The sequence below is a fragment of the Hippoglossus hippoglossus genome, chromosome 5 (assembly GCF_009819705.1).
Source record: "Hippoglossus hippoglossus isolate fHipHip1 chromosome 5, fHipHip1.pri, whole genome shotgun sequence".
In the NCBI taxonomy this organism is placed as follows: Eukaryota; Metazoa; Chordata; class Actinopteri; order Pleuronectiformes; family Pleuronectidae; genus Hippoglossus; species Hippoglossus hippoglossus.
In genome coordinates, this window is record NC_047155.1 from 16,725,793 (window position 1) to 16,743,421 (window position 17,629).

Sequence of the window (17,629 nt, forward strand, 5' to 3'; positions counted from 1 at the left end):
AGCACTCACTTTATTAAAGGTTCAGTGTGCAGGATTTAGGTGAAAGGGATCGATTGGCAGAAATTGAATATAAAGTAATCCTAGTGATGTTTTCACTAGTGTGTTTCATCTAAATTGTACGAATTGTGATTTTCTTTACCCTAGAATGAGCCCTTTATATTTAAATACTGTATGTTTACATTGGGAGAGGGTCCTCTCTATAGAGGCTGCCATGTTTTTTACAGTAGCCCAAACTGGACAAACTTAACACCTTTTGAGTTTTTATGACAACTGAAGTCTACCACAGATTCTATTTCATGTTTGGAAGGGGAGGGTGAGATGCAGGTTGTTTAGCTGCAACACGCAACTACACCACTAGATCTCACTCAATTCTACACACTGTACCTTTAAGTGATCCTCATTTATCAGACAGGAGTGCAGTGGCCATTCTAAACATGCCTGTTTGGAAATGGGCTGTTTGCTTGGCCTGTGGTGATGGTTGTTGCAGCTTTCTTTCTGAAACTGTAAAAGTGACTCAGTCCATAGAACCCTGAAGCCATGCCACCGAAGAACAAAGAGCTGTTCACCTGCTAATTAAATGTCCGATGAAGCTCGACTCAGTACAAAGAACCCCGAACTGGAGAATCTATTGTCATCGCCATTGTCGTGATCAACAATGTCACTTATGTTACAGAGTCCCCCTGCCACGAAGTGCTGGTTGTCTGTTTATTCAAAGTGACTCATCATTAAACTTATGTGTCTAAATCACATCAAATTCAACACTGCACATCCTCTGGCCCTTTACCATACAAATGCCAAGAGTGAAGCCAATATGATGAATGGTTCTTGAGATATGCGAGCCACATACAGACAGAGATTTTGGAATTAGTACCTGTTGTTAGCCTTGGGTTTTATTGAGAGAAATCCTCCTTTGTGTGCTCGGTAATTGCTTATTTGCCTAATGTCCTTTGTTCTTCAAACCTATACAAAGATATTGTGTTAAAACCAAACTTACAAACATATATTGAAATCAAGCTCACTTCTGGCATTGAATCTTATGTTGCAGCCCAAAGGAATCGAGGAGTCAAAGGTCTTTAGTGAAGAGTTGAGACAGGGAATCCTGCTCCCGGCCCTTGAAGTTGATTGATATAAAATCATCACTTAGGACAACAAATTGTGTGAATTGTGTGGATTAAAAGAGGCGGGGAATGAATCGTATTTTCCTCTTTGTTACTAAATCTTTGGGAAAGAAACTTCAGGATTTGTTTAGTATTGTTATTGATTATCTGGTGTCCTTTTTTTTTTTACTCTATCTTTTTCTAAATAATGATGTCTTGTAAACCTGTTTTAGGCTGTGCAAATAACATGCATGACCCATAAAAATCAATCTACCAATCACAATTGACAAACATTTTGAGCTCATAACATTGTTTTTGTTTCAGTATAGACCGTGTTGCAATATATCCCCCATTCATAAGTTATCTTGTTCAGTCTTTGTTGAAACCTTACTAAAAAGGTATTGATTCATCTTTACCCTCATTTTGGATGATGTTGTCTACGTTGCTGTTGAAGTGTACATGCCAACAGGTGTTCTTATTATTTTGTCCACCCATTTCAAATCAATAAGGGTTGTGCCAAACAACAGGAACGCCTTTCTATATAATACAAAACAGCTCAGCTGCATCACAGTGAGGTGTTCCTAATAAACTGTGAGTGTATTTTAATGTGCTTAACATTAAAATGTGGTTGGGTCCAAACACCCTGCCTATTCACTATTCTCCATTATAAACACTCAAGAGGGTTTAAATTGAGAGTTTGGACTCATAAATCTCCAAACATTATCCTCATAATCGTTAATTATGAAACTACTCGAGGAACAAGAAAAGAATAAAAAGCAAAAGCTGATGGCTGCTATTGTTCATTCATCACTGTTTGTCTGTTGGTTGTGGGATTACTGATTGTATGACAAGTTGCTCCCCATGAGGATAACTGAGAAATTCTTGATTCTTGAGATAGAATAACCTTTCTAAATGGTCCTTTTCAGTCTGAATAGGTCTAAAATCTATACATCATTTATCTAAAAAGGACATTTACTGATAAGTCTAATTTTCGTAATGGACATATCAGTCAATAAAATTACCCTGTGTATTCACACCTTATTTTTCTAGATTTACTATCAATAATAATAAAATATCAATGATTCTTTTTAAAGTAAAAAGAAAGTTTTTTAGTGAGCAGCTTTAGATGACCATAAATGCCACTTTTAGTTTATCAACATGACAAAGGTATTCTTACATTTAGTTTAGCAGACTTGATAAATGTCTAGTCTCTTGGTCAGCTGGGGCCTAACAGTGAAACCTTGAATTTGAAAAAGTCATTCCTGAAGCATACTGTTACTGACTTAAATACTGCTCTTGGCAAAAGTTCAGAGCGATTTGTTCACTTCACCGGAGCCTGGGGCCGTCCGAGAAAACACACTCCGCCATGTTCAAGGCCTCGCGAGCAGGTCAGACGCCTGCCTACACTGGAACATGAAGCAAGGTCTCATGAGCGGCATTTTCATTACTCCATCCAGCTGGTCTTATTTAGAAGGCAAATGCAACGCAAACATTGAATGTACCATGCCCCGGGATAACCTTTTTTTTTTCATTTCCAGCTACAGTTAATGCTGCTAGATCTCACAAAGGTGTTATTGTTGGAAATTGTCCAGTTATAGGAACCAAGCTAAGATTTGCAACTATGCCACATACCACCACCATTATTGGCATGAGGCATGTCAAACTGTCAGACACCTGAGTTGTTAGAATGTCTGTCTCCTTTCTTTTGGTTTTCTTCCCTCTTTCCCCTGAAAAAGAATCTGGTACAGATACTGTCTGTTTTTTGTTGTTGTTGTTTTTATTTATTTATATAGAAGAATACAAACTTGCCATTATGTATAAAAAAAATGACATTGACATTTTGTAATTATAACGTGTATCAGACATATCGAATGTGACATCATTACAGAGTATTTCCCCCTAAACTTTAGAAGTTATTATGGTTTTTTCATTTGAAGCACTCCAATAAGAGAGATTAACTTGAGAGCACCCTAGTAGAAAAGGTAGTTTTTACAACTACTCACACACACACACACACACACACACACACACACACACACACACACACACACACACACACACACACCTATGAGCAAAGTGAATACCTATTGTCTGTTGTTCTGAGGAATTTTGTTGGAAGGTATGTGTGCACACCAACACTTGGCCATCCAAATCCATTCCGTAGCCCCTTACCCTAACCTGAACCATCCAAACTGAACGCCTAACCCTAACCCTAAAACCAAGTCTTAACCCTCAAACAGCCCTTTGAAAAAGAAGGACCAGTCAAAATGTCCTCACTTTTCAAAAATGACCTCACTCTGTCGGCTCTATGCTTAAAATGGTCCTCACAAAGATATAAGTACAGGAACAAACACCCACACAAGCACGCAGACACACACCCACACCCACACACATTTACAGGTGGGAAGGGGGGGGGGGGGGGGTAACGTAATACCCTGAGGTCATTGGCCCATGAAATCACATGACCTGGCTCGTCCACTCCCATCGCACCTTTGCGGTCGCCCCGCCCCCTCGGGTGCAGGTGGCACACACACCGGGCGGTGACGCAGTGAGTGTCAGGTGTCCGCACAGGGAGCGACTCAACGGAAGCGAGCACAGGTAAGACAGCACTCGAGCAAGGACACGAAGAACAAGCGCAAATGACTCCAGCTAATCTTATTTGGAAAATACCAGAAATAATGTTGTTTGTCAAAAGTTAAACGAGCTCGTGGTTGTTTGAATTAAAGTGTTGCCTTAGTTGGAAAAGCGCACGTGCGCAGTAAGTCCGGGTGCGAGAAGAACTCTGTGTCTCTTTGGAACAAATCGATGTCAAACTATCTGCTGCTGACTTTGTCTTCAGCTCCTGTTGTCTCTTTGTAACCAGGAGTCAAAACAGAATTAACTTTGAACAGAGGCGAATTTGAAAGTAAATGTGCGTCCCTAGAGTTTGGCTTCTTTTCTCTCAACCAATCAAATACAGTGTTGTACACCTGTAATTAAAAGTCCTCAAATAACTTGTCGGCTCCTTGGCAGAGTCTTTCTCACAGTCCTGTCCCTTTGCTGCAGTATCGAGTCTCCAGTTCAAGCTCAGCCGTCTACATGTTAACAACTTTTATTTGCTTTTGTTTTGAATGATTATTTGCTTCTTGGGTTTGAATCAATTATGAGGCTTCCTCCTTCCTGATGAGTCACACGGTTTCCAGCCATGCTGTGGTAACTTGTAGTCAAGCAGGACTTGCATTAAAGTGAGGGTTTAAAGGTCAACTGTCCACCTTTCACTGATAAACCAGTGATGGAGTAAAAACTAAATGATGACGCTTCGGTGTTTAGATTTCAAAAGCTCATATTTCAGTTGGCCGATGATGATTTCAACTTCACTCCCTTTCTAAACAGAGACACGTTTACAAGGGCGGTGATAAGTTTTCCTTCCTTTGTTACCTCTGATTAATGTAACGACAAAGTGTTCGGTTAATCTCAGATTTCCAAACCAGGTCAAACCAAAGAAAGTCTGAAATAAATGTAAAGCATTAAGATTGTTTTTACATACAGGTAAATCATGCTATGGCCCCACCCTATTTTATCCTTTTACATGAGTGAGATTTCCTGTTGTGTGTTGCTGATTTTCAGATGATGTCTCTGGTTACATCAGCTGGTTTCTTTGTGCCCTTGTAGTGAGACGGACTTTTGAGTTTTATTCTCAACCCTCATAGTTTTTGTGGGGCGTTCAGGATTACCTTCAACGGTCTGTGGTTTGTGGATATGCAAAACAGGTGTAATGGCGATGTGAAACTCAGTTTACCTTTGTTTTCTCAATGACGCATTAGTGACCTGTCCAGGGTGTGACACTGACTTTTGTGCCGTGGGATAGGCTCCAACCTTCTGATGTCCATAGAAAGCACTGACGGTAGAAAGGAGGCGCCAACTAATAAATTGTCTTTTCAGCATGTCCATCAAGTTACAGTGTTGTTGTGCTTCAACCCAGGCACCTATTCAGTAATACATAGAACAACACACAATTGATAATTGACAAGGTGAACTAACTTGCCTGTCGGGCTTCAAAACCTGTAGCAACAGTAATTAGCCTCAGGCTACTTGGACATATCTTGTGTTGTGTCAAATGTGGAGTTTTATTTTGTCAGCCTTTGCCTGTGCTCATCTCGAAAAAACACTAACACCAGTGCAACAACAACTGAAGGTAATCACATATTATTATATATAATTATGGAATGTGAATATCCAATATGTAGTTAACTATTATAATAATCTAATTCTGTAAGTCTGCAGGTAATACAGTCAGAAATGTAGTTTGTATTTGACTGATCTGTGATCTGTGTTTATAATCTGGGTTATGTTGAAATTCAGTTCAGCTCAGTCCAAAGTCCTCACACTACTTTTCACCAGTATCACTCTGCGTCCTAGGGATGATGTAATTGATGCACCTGAGTGAAAAAGCAGACATGGCAAGAGGAATGATTGCAGGTCTATCAGCTGTAAACAGGTGTCATTTAAACAACAGGTCATAACTGACTGAGCACTTCTGAGGGATTCATGTCCTGACGTAATGTCCTTCCAGACACAGGATGTGAATCATCATGTCTCGGTAGCACTAATTTAAATGTTTGTTTGAGTGAAGTTTATTAAATATGATGTTTGTGTTGTGAAACTCTTTGGTCGTCTGTGAATGATTATAATGTGCTCACACTCAGCTCAGTGGTTTGCAGTGAAGCGGCACAAACTTCAGCACAGGTTTGAACACGCTGGTCTTGTATGCATAACTGCATGAGCACAAATACAGTACGTGCATGCATGTATGTCGGGCACTGGGAGAGTGACAACAGATAAACTGACAGGGACCGTGTTATAAATTTGTAAATCAGTGATCTCCGTGAGCAGACCTGGACTCTGGCACTGACCTCCTGAAGAGTCTGTACATGTTACTATAGGTTTCCTGTTTATCCATTTGAACAAGGGCTTCTTTGTCTGTGTAAGTCTTGTCTATCGTTACCACACATTAGTGTCACCAATGTGGTTTCCATTGGCATAAGACATAGCTGGTAGATGACAGGTTGCAGTCTTCTGAAGGTTTTGTCAGAGTAAATGTACGGGTGATGATTTCAAAGTGGAGAGTAACAGGTGTTGTACACATATCGCTTACAGTGGGTGTGTTTGTGTTTCAGGTACTTGGGTAGCTAGCAGATATGGAAAGTGGTCCATTCAGTCGGCGGTCCTGGGCGACGCAGTCCGTGCGCATCACTGCAAAGGAGCTGTCATTGGTCAGTGGCCGAGGAAAAAACAATGCCATCGCTGAGCGGTTTTCCAAGTGAGTAACACCTGGTTTAAGTGAATGTTCTATGTTAATATCTATTCGTGAAACTGTCTGTTATACAAGGAATTAATGCTAAATACATTGCGAGAGTTGCACTGAGTAGAGTACATACCTTACACATCATCTCACAATGTTAAAGAAAGTAAAAAAATCCACCAAAATGTAATGGGCTTTCTTTGCCCATGTCCCATCCTTCCACCAAATTTCATGGAAATCTGTTCAGTAGTTATTGCATAAGGTGCTAATAAACAAACTTACCAACCAACAAACAAGCAAACAGATAGAGGGGAAAACACAACATCCTTGGTGGAGGTAATAAAGCTATTGTGTTTAGCCAACTAGCTCATACTCTTAATGCATTTCCAGTTCCATCATACTTTAAATACTTGGGACAAAATATATTAGATCTATTTAGGACTACATTGAGCTACAGGGATTTGTCAAGGTTCAGACTAAGGATATATATATATATATATATATATATATATATATATATATATATATATATATATATATATATATATATATATATATATATATATATATATATATATATATATATACTTTATCATTATGCAATGTACAGGTGTTGTGAGGAGGTATAACACATAATTGATCTACTTCAATTTTTTTAATGTTTTACTCTTTATCAAGTGTTTGTTGTTCTCTGCTCATATAGAGGAGATCGTTTAAAACCACAGCCCTCACTAAGGAGCAAAAATTGAGTCTTTAAACTTTAAATAAATAATAATGTGACATGTATCATGATCATTATTGATATTGAATGAAAAATGTTATCTTTATGACATTTTAAGCCACAATGCCCAGCCCTGCTACAGACTGCAGCCAGAAAACCAGTGATCATTCCAATGACTCAGCCAATGTATTGAAATTGAAAACAAATAAAATCTGAGTATTTTATGATCTTTTCTTTGACACAGTGCTTGTTTTAAATTTTCTTTTTTTAATTTAATCTAAAAAACAACCAACAAAAAGTATTAAGAAATTAAAACCATTCCAAAACACTGCACTGCTGCAAGATAGAACACAATCTAGAATTCAACATTTCTAATAGTTATACATGTTCATGGTAAAAGTTCTTCATTTGTGTCTAGAACCATGAAATATGGCATTTTTAAAAAAGTAGAAATGTTCTTATCTGTTTTGAGTCACTAGAGGTCAGCATTGTTTCCTTGTGTCTCAGGTATCAGAGAGCTGCTGTGGAGACTGCAGAGAAGAAAAAAGCAGTAAGTATTTTTTATGTGCAGGATGTAAGACAGATTTTATTTTCCACTGACCTCAGTTTAGAGACATCTTCTCCAACTTTGTGATCCTGAAAATGTAATGTACAGCTGTTTGAGACATTACAGGGAAATTAAGGGTTTGAGGTTTCTAAATATGAAATGGTCTAGTAGATACATGAATAGTTCAATTGTAATTCACAGTTTTCAATCTATAATACATCATGTTCATCAAGTCTCCCTGCAAAGTAAATGATGAAATGAAGAGTGTGTGTGTGTGCTGCATGTGTTGCTTCATTTGCTCAGTAGTTGCTGCTGGAGGTGCTAAACTAATTACAACATGTTGAGATGTGGAACACACACACACACTGAGAGACAGGGAGACTCACCATGCCAACACAGTGTCTGGGCCAAATGTCTTGTCCTGGCTGACCTCTCATTGGCCACTTGTTGCAGTGGGCAGACTATCAAACCCATAATCCCTCTTCAGTGTAATCCCCTCGCAATAGTCTCTGTGGTTCCAACTGTAGGTTAGCTGCTTTGTCCGTGTGCAAGACTGATAAATAAACCTGGATAGAGATTAATAGAATTACTGATCAGCTAATACCATGAAGAAATACAAGGTAATGTTGCTGTGCTTGTGTGTAACATTGTGAGTGAGAGCCAGTGTGTGAGAGCCAGCAACTTTAAAAGAAAAGTTGGCTTCTTCAGTCTTTGTTTAATGGTCTGGCTGGTAATGACAAGAAGGCTTTGTTTTTTGTCCTGTAGATGCGTGATATGGTTTGTTAAAGTCAAGTTTCTGCAGTTCTCCCTCTCAGTCAGTATTTAAGCAACAGAAGTTTTGACAGAAGAGCTTCACAGAAAACTGCCATGATGGCAAATTCAAGTTGTCAAGTTTCATTTTTAATACAAATTTACATTTTAATATGATATCTCATAGTTTGTAATCATTTTCAGGAACTGTGTGTGAATATGATCAGATGTTACACTTTTACAGGGAAACAGAAGTTTAGTTGAAATATTTGAGGATAACACTGAATGAAAGACCATCTGTCTGTCTAAATGTGTGTGTGTGTGTGTGTTCCTGTACTTATATCTTTGTGAGGACCGTTTTAAGCACAGACCCTCTTTTCAACGGGCTGTTTGAGGGTTAAGACTTGGTGTTAGGGTTAGGGTTAAAATAAGGTTTAGGTCAGTGTAAGGCATTTAGTTTGGCTAGTTAGGGTAAGGGGCTAGGGAATGTATAATGCCAATAAGTGTCCTCATTAAGATAGAAGTACAAACGTGTGTATGACAATGAGTTAATTAGATTAATTGAAAAGAAAAATGACTGAGAAAACATCAGAAATGTGTTGGCTATTGTTTCTGAAACTGGAAAGATTTGCTGTTTTTCTTTGTTTTGTGAGATTCTAACCTAATTACGTCTGAGTTTTTGGACTTGGCATTATGGTAACATGTGATGGCCATCTGTCAATATGTTTGTTAATTAATTATCATAATAAGTTCAATTTTCTTTTTGCCATTTCAATTAGTTAAATTTACTTTGTGTAGCACTTTGTGTTTTGTCCTTATTATCTGCTGTAATTTTCATTCGATGTAGGCACTAGATTTTAAAGCAAGTTACAATTCAAACTCATTGCAAGTCCCATTGATGTGAGGATATGTTTTCTTGGTGCAGGCTCCTCCCTCAACCCTAGAATCTGCTGACAGTCTTGACTTAGTGTGACTCAGAGCAGACTCAGCTATCACAGTTTATCCAACCAGTGATTAAGAAAAGCTCAGCAGGTCTGTCTTTTAAGGAGCAGTTTAGTTCATGTGCTGAAGGACTATGTTAGAAAAATCAATGAATGATTTGTAGAGGAGGATTCACGCTTTAACAGTGTTCAGTCATTACTGCCTGCGTCAATGCATCAGTGTTACTGTCAACATGTTCAGCTCGTATAATGCAGTTGCATCTATTTTAAATTGTGTTAAACAAGTAGACACCTTTAGTAGTTTTAAAGCCCAGAAATCTCCGGCCACTAAGCTAAACGGATATTGATGAATTTGTGTGTTGTGTCTTCTCTGACACAGCACTGACTGATGATCTGTCATTTGAGTCTGTTTTGTTGAACCAGAACCTCTCGCTCTCTCTGAGATTTCTTTTAAAATCTGTAAAAACTCTTTTGAATCGGTTTTGTTTGTCCTTTATTCTCACAGTATTTGTTTTTCATCTTGTCCTGTTTTTTTCTGATCTACAACTTCGGTACAGATCAGTGCTTTGTAGATCCAGTCTTTAATTTCATTATCGTCAGCAATGATCCAAGAGTGGAAAAATGTCAGAGCTGACCCAGCGAACAAAGAGTTAACTTTTCCCTGAATGTATCATTTCCTGCTCTGGTTTCCTGGGTTTTCTGACTCTCTCTCTGTCTCTCATTCACTTTTGCTGGTGTTAAAGGGGTTGGGCTAACTCTTACAAGCAGATGTAGTTTGGTTGCTAACATCTGGGAGACTCTACCTCTCACTGTCTCTCAGCACACCGACCTGTAGAGGAGGACCGGCCAAGGACTCTCACTTTTGACTTGTGGTTACACCTCGTTCGGCCGATCCTTCACATTCTCTGAGGTTTTTATATCTCATTGCTTAAACGAGGAACAATCTTCGTCACTGTCCAGTTCTTTGTGTCTACTCTGGAGTTGCGTCACAAAGACAGTAATTGTGTCTCCTATTTTGCCCACTTAGGGTTTTTTGTTCAGCCCTTTTGGCTGATGTTCTCAGTTTTTTCTTTGCTCTATTTCTTTTTTGTCTTTCCGTCTGTTTGTTCATCAATATAACGTATTTTTAGATGTATAAAATACATTTCAAGTTTTTGATGTACTAATACATCATGTTACATGTTTTGTCACCGACTGATTGTATTTGTTTCTTATGTCTAACCGTGTTTAAATTAGGTTTAAAATGTATTAGTATTTAAGTGTTTAAATGTTACTTTCTAACTTCACCTTAACCAGGAAGCTTGCCTGCAAAAGTTTAAACTGTCCACCAAGTTTAAACCTCCACCAAGGATAAAGTTTAAACCTCCACCAAGGATATATTTTCGTAGTCCATTATTTAACATATGTAATGGTGAAATATTCTTATTTCCAGATCCGCTTTCTTTAGTGTGTCATTCCTCTTTTATAATTAAGGAAGTTCCTGGAGGTCACTCACTGCAGCAGTGATCCTCCTGTTGCTCTGTTTGCTGCTCAATATGTTTTGTCATGAATGGCTAAGTAGTGAACTGAGCCCTCCACAGTGTTTTTTTTCTGTGAAAAGGTAAAGTTGTCGTGTAGAAAGGAATGCAGCTGATAAATGTGGCAGCATGCTCAGCCCTACTCTCTCTGTCTCGAGCCGGTCGTTGCATTTAGCAGCCGCAGCAAAACATCTATTTCCTGGAGCAGCTTTGAACAGCTGTTCACCTAATCTGTCAGTGGAGCCTGGTTCAGACTCTGGCATTTCCTTTAGCAATTGTGCTGAATTATCATTGAAGCGGTTTGATACACTGTATTCAAGTGTTTATGATGTCATTTTCAATTTAAGTGTTTTGCATGCTCACAGTTTAACTTTTAGTTTTCTTCCTCACAGGCTTTTGAGAGTTCGACACCCTCCCTGCGTTTAGGCAACCTAAGTGCTCTGAAGAAGCGCTGGGAGCTAACGGAGAACCTTGACCGCAACAAACCTTCATCCGGTCAACCTTCAAGCGAATTCAGCTCTCACAGTCGGCCCCCTGCCCTCGCCAGGCCTCCTTCCACCAGCGAGAACCCCCCTCCATTAAAGAGCCCTGGCCTGGTGACACCTCAGAAAGGGGGATTTACAGTTAGTCGTGCCCAGAAGCCCTCAGCAGCTCCAGAAGCAACCAAGGCTGAAGAACAGAGAGGGATGGACAGGGATGAGGTGACACGTAGCGACAGACCTGAAAAGCTTGACGAGCAAATTCCAACCAGCCCCTGTGCCTTCTATGAAAAGCCCAGAGTGCCACTGAACAACCTGAAGATGAAGTTTGAGAGGGGAGAGGACGCCACGGCAAAGGTAAAACAATTAGCTCATGTGACATTATCTTTCCATCAATAAATGATGTTGAAGACAGTTATAGACAGATTTGGTGTAGAGGAGCGTCACTTTCTCATTTGGTAGATTTTCATCCCGTGCATTTGAGCCACAGTTTGAGGAAGACACGGAGGGTTTAAGGTTCCTTCAATATATTGATAACTGCATTTGAAAACTGCCATTAAAGTTCTCTCTTTGTGCATATTCCAGACACAACTCAAGTTTTTTTTTCTCCACCACTTTGACAGCTGTGAATCTATTGGCTCTGCATCAGTTTCCCAGGAATTAACCGTAACCACAATGTTGATGGTGGGATTTATTGTACTTATGTCTATCAATCTTAAAAAAAGTTATATTCTCAGAAAACCTCTTGAGAACAAACTCAGAATGTTTTTCTCATGTGGCTGACTCCATGTTGCATAACCTAAAATCACTATGTGGCCACCATTAATATGCATCTTTGGAGGAAAAACCACTTTGATTGTAATTTATAGAGCTAATTGCTACATACCGTGTAACTATAAGCTTTGTAAATGTAATGAGTACACGTAGCAAAAAGAAATAAGTTGACCATAATAGGTTTCCCATTCAGCTCAGCAGTAATTAAACCAAATCAAAGGTCCTCTCCCCCTGCTGTCTGTGCAGAAATACTCATTTCTGAGCATAGCTATGTCTTTAAGACTTGTCCTTCATACAGTTTTCCATTTCTCCCCCACTCGCTCCTGTCTTCTGTGTGTGTGTGTGTGTGTGTGTGTGTGTGTGTGTGTGTGTGTGTGTGTGTGTGTGTGTGTGTGTGTGTGTGTGTGTGTGTGTGTGTGTGTGTGTGTGTGTGTGTGTGTGTGTGTGTGTGTGTGTGTGTGTGTGTGTGTGTGTGTGTGTGTGTGTTCATCCCTCTCTGCCCAAAACAACAAGCACTCCACTCTTCACCTTCCTCAACAGAGGAATGCAGGGACATTCCTGACCTAGGGCTGTTTCATTCTTCAGAGGATCACCTCTCCAGAGCAACTGTCTTTATCTCCCTTTTCATTAGCCACTGTGTGCATGCGCGTGTGTGTTGTCCAACAGCCCTGGCTTTTAGTTTTACTGTGTTTTTGTGTGTGTGTGTGTTATATCGTGCAACAGCAGTAAATTCAGATTCAAGTTGTTCTTAGTAGAATGAGTAAGAATGTTACGTCACCACTCGGGAAGAAGAAGTGAAAATGTTCTGGTGAAAATTTACAGGCGAGTTTCGGAGCTTTATAACTCTTGGCTGAGGAAGATGGTGGCACAACAGGACTCCACGGCTCCAGTGAAGCAGCCTGAAGAAACGGGTTGTTTTAATTGGCCCATGTGTGTACAGGATAACTGCAGAGAGAAACTGTCTGGTTTACTCATTAGTGTTGGTGACACGTGGGATACGTGCTCGCACACACATACTGTATGTAGCTCGCTCTTTTCCATAAAATTCAATGGAAATGTTTTGGTTCTCATGACTGCAGGTCAAAGGCATGTTGGTGTCTGTCCGGGTCATTTCTCTGCACTCTAGTTACCAGCAGGCTTTAAATGGTGGAGTGGAGACGACATCACCTTTACTCTGCTTACATCTTTCTTCTGTAGCTGAAATTCTGGTTTATTTAATGCTGAGCACAGTTTCTGATTTAGCTGTGTGAATTTACGAGAACACGACCACTCCCTATCATTGTTCATGCTCCTACACACAGGGCTGAGCTGTGTGGGAAGCTTTTACATAAGCTCTGATGTATTATTCCCAAGTAATGCTTAGGAAACAGTTCAGGCAGTGCCTCACATACATGACCAGAGGATGTCTCAATTAGATCCACACCTACAGGCTGCTTTGAAGAATTAGAATTTCAGTTTCTTTGGTGGAGTTGGTGATTTTTGAATCCTCATGTATATATGCTGATATGGGAACAACATGCACACCTAGTAATGACCAGTGAGATTTCAAGCACAAGGATCTTCCTCAAAAAATTACTTTTAATAAATGTTATGAATAAACAAGTATTTTCAGTGGTTAACGTGACATCGGCCAACATTTATTGTCGATAGATTTAACAAACTCACCCTCTGATCCCACCAATCACTTTACTCTTGCAGGTCAGCAGGACAACTCGACACAGTTCTTCCTCAGAAGACATGGAGCAGCGTAGCGGTACGCAGAAACACACTCATGCACACACACTATCTACTGACTTGAGGTTCATGTTGAAGGAGTGACAACATACATTAACTTCAATTAATCCCCTCTAACTTTTATCTCACAAGTACATGTCTATTGGATCCTGAATGTTACTTTAAAGTGATGAGGAATCATTGTTTGAGTTTCTGCAACATAATGAAATCATAAGTGGGATCTCTTCTTCTGCCTCAGGCCTTTCTGTGACTGACAGAGTGTTAGAGGCGACGTCCCTGAGGGAGAAGATGGCAAAGTACCAGGCTGCTGTTTCTAAACAAGGCACCGCACGACCTGTGAGTTCATGCAGAAGGAGCTGAAATAGAAAATATTATATATTAAAAAGGAAATAAATGCTTTATTATTTCACAGTCAGTTAACACAAAGGTTTGTGTTTCTTTCTTGTGTGTTTTCTTCAGGGTGTGACCACAGAGGTGCCTGCTCTAAATGCTTCTGCACCTGCACCTCAGAAACTGGTATCTGCACCTGAGTGCAATGGTGAGTCTTGGTGGTAAATTGAAGGACAATTATGTTGCACATTAACATTATATATGCAGTTTAACTTGTAATATGAAATGTGAAATAGAAAATGTATTAAACCATTAATTTACCCAATTTACTTTGGCATCTAGAATGAGATTTGGTTGGATGTGACTGCCCTTTTCAGTGCATCTTATTCAAATCAACAGAGAATTACATTTTCTGCATTTGTGTATTTTTAGGTGAAAGCAGCGAGCCGTCCAAAGTATCAAGGGTGAGTCATTCACTACGACAATCAGAAGACATGCACGAGTCTTCAGTAGAAATCCCATTTCAACCTCTTGATTATGAATAAATGTGTTAATATTTGTCTATGCAGAAGTTCTGCCCGCCGGCGAGGGAGGAGTGCTTCGCTTGTTCAAAGACTGTGTACCCCCTGGAGAGACTGGTGTCTCAGCAGCATGTCTACCACAAAAGCTGCTTCCGCTGCGTTCACTGCAGCACAACACTCAGGTTAGTCTCCTGCTGCCAAGTATATTCTTAATGAAATCCGTGAGTACTCTTCTCAGTGGGTGGCTGCTGAAGAACCACAGACAGGAAAATTGGTCAAAGAATCTATGATCTCCTCCTGAGGCTAAATAATATCTTTGCTCCTCTCTGTTTTTAGTCTTGGGAACTATGCCTCTCTGCACGGTAATGTCTACTGCAAGCCCCATTTCAGCCAGCTGTTCAAAGCAAAAGGCAACTATGACGAGGGCTTCGGCCATCGCCCGCACAAGGAGCTGTGGGAACCTCGAACGGAGGGAGAAGAAGGTGAAGAAGCAGTGAAGCCAAAAGAAGCAGTGGAACAAGTGGAGGTGAAGCCTCCAGCTGAGAGTAAGTCAGACAAACAGCTGACCCCGACTGAGGAAATGTCCCCACAGGTCAAGGTCACAGACATGACCGCCTTAATGGAGACACGTGGGCAGACACACGTCAGCTCCAGTGAGAAGCCCGAGTCTGCAGAGCGGCCAGCTGAGACACGCAAGCTGAGGGTCGCTTGGCCTCCTCCAGCTGGTGAGGGCCAGTCCGGGACTGCAGCGCTCAGTCCAGTCACCGAAGGAGTGACCTCCAGCAGGCCCTGGAGAGCCAAGTGGCCCCCAGAGGGAGAGGCACCATCATCCTTCCAGAGCTCAGATCGGGTCGAACTGAAGAGCCTGAGGAGGAGCTCCTCGATGAAGGAGCGCACTCGGCCTTTTACCATCGCAGGTAAACCCACCCCTGCACCCAGTATGGCGCCCAAGGAGCCTCGTCGGCCTCTCAAGTCCCTACTGGAATGGAGAACATCATTTGAAGAAAGAAACCCCTCTGAAAAATCACCGAATGAAAACAAAGAAGAGCAGCAGCAGGAGAAGAAAGAGCAGAAGGTGGCAAGTGAAGACGCAGCACGTGCAAGCAGCTCAGACGAGGACGTGGCCACGGTGCACAAGCAGGAGGAAGAAAGAGACGATCAAGTAGAGAAAGAAGATGTATCAGCGGGAGCAGACAAGATGGCTGTGGAGGAGGGCTCTCTGAGGAGCATCTCTCCAGACAGCTCACCGTCCCCTTCTCCACCTCTGCAGCCGAAACAGAACCGCACCTCTCAAGATGTGGGATTCTGGGAGGAAGACAAAGAGGGAAGTGACGCTGAGGAGCTGAGTGCAGAGGATATAATCAAGAGGAACCGCCACTACGACGATGAGGAAGATGACTCTGACTCATAGGAACATCTCGGTTTCATGTCCATTCATCATATAAAACTAGTCAGTCTGGTTTTCTCTGGTTAAAAGTAGCTCATCAATTAGCTTAGTCACATTTTAGTGTTTAATGAGTGATTCCAAAAAGTCCACTAGTTGTTTGTATGTGCATAAATGATTTAATAACTGCCTTTAATTACTGTATTAAAGTACAAATGTTTCTTTTTTACATTTTAATTATATACTGTAAAAATATGTGAAACAGCTTTTATATGACTCCTGATTATACTGGAAGGTGAAAAATCTATTAAACTCAATCAATTCTGGATCTCATCTTCTGGTAATTGTTTGCATCATGAGTTGTCTATTATTTGCAGGTTGTTCGTCCATAAAGCTTCAAATGACTGCAGCACATAAAAGTGCCTTTTAATTACAGCAGCAGAGAGAGAAGGAAAAACAGTCTTTTTGTGGCATTTGATCCTTCAGACAAGATGTTTTTAAGTTGGAGAACAAATTTCTGTTAGTTATAATTTACATTTTTTCCCCCTGGTTTGGTAAAACTGCAACTGGGGCTAGAAATTATTACGTTATTTTAACCATAGGTGCAACTACTATGTGAAACTGATCTGGTATATGTCCTGTGCAGGGCCGTGCAGAGACCTTTAGAGGGGCAGGTGCTAACATTTCAAAAGGCACATGGAAAAAGAGTCCTGTGATTCTATCACAAGGTCCAATCTTGGTCAAACTTTATACTTAACGGTTCAAACCAGCATATTTAGTTACCGTTAAACTTTGCTGATAAACTTGTATTCTATCCCAACCTGTGTCATCTCTTTGGCCCTTCTGGATTTGTGTTGTTTTATACAGTAGTTTATTAGTTTTCTGCTTGAGAAGAGGCAAACCATGGCAAACATGCCAAAGAAAATACGCACTCTTCATTGGATGATAGATATAACCTGTCAAAGGTTTATACTTTGTTAAATTTAGCAATTTTCATACTCTTAATATTCAGCATATTACAAAAGGTTTCTAACACCAAAAAAAAACAAATGCCATAAATTACATTTTTCTCTGAACAGCCATCAAGGATTAACAATTGTTCAACCTTTAAATTGGTAAAAGCTCAGCCCGGTGCAGAAGTGGAAATAGTATTCACCATATATAATATGGTTTCAGGATTTTGCCTGCATTACAAAATGTGATCCAATTTACATTTAAAGTCATCACCAGCAGAAAAGGTTTTCCAGATTAAACCTGAGAGAAAAAAGGATGGAGAGGAGACAGCAGTGCAGTGAGTGTGAACATTCTTTTAATTATTTTTGGCATATCTGTCTTATTGCTTCAAGTGTAAAGAGAATGGATGAGAGGAAAGTCAACAGGATTCAAAACCATGGAAGAGGAACAGAGTGGATTCACAGGCAGGATGGGAAGGTACTAAAACACCATGATCACGTTTAACTTGATTGAAGATTGATTTCACCAAATTAAAAAAAAAATATATATATATATACACAAACATGTCGCAGACAGGCAACAGCAGCAAAGGACCTTTA

General features: G+C 40.2%; 1 protein-coding gene across 3 annotated transcripts; it reads left to right on the forward strand.

The window, feature by feature from the left end:
* Positions 1–3,593: 3,593 nt before the first annotated feature.
* On the forward strand, positions 3,594–16,409 carry LOC117761709 (LIM domain and actin-binding protein 1-like). Of its 3 annotated transcripts, none has more exons than XM_034585819.1 (10): positions 3,594–3,695; positions 6,254–6,396; positions 7,607–7,649; positions 11,247–11,690; positions 13,806–13,860; positions 14,080–14,177; positions 14,301–14,379; positions 14,604–14,635; positions 14,741–14,874; positions 15,029–16,409. In XM_034585819.1, the coding sequence occupies exons 2-10, from the start codon at positions 6,275–6,277 to the stop codon at positions 16,101–16,103; spliced, it is 2,082 nt and encodes a 693-aa protein (XP_034441710.1). In that variant the 5' UTR covers positions 3,594–3,695; positions 6,254–6,274; the 3' UTR covers positions 16,104–16,409. The 3 variants fall into 3 exon arrangements, with proteins under 3 accessions (XP_034441710.1, XP_034441712.1, XP_034441713.1); XM_034585821.1 differs by lacking the exon at positions 3,594–3,695 and adding an exon at positions 3,735–4,002; XM_034585822.1 differs by lacking the exons at positions 3,594–3,695; positions 6,254–6,396; positions 7,607–7,649 and adding an exon at positions 8,161–8,266.
* The last annotated feature ends 1,220 nt before the right edge of the window (positions 16,410–17,629 follow it).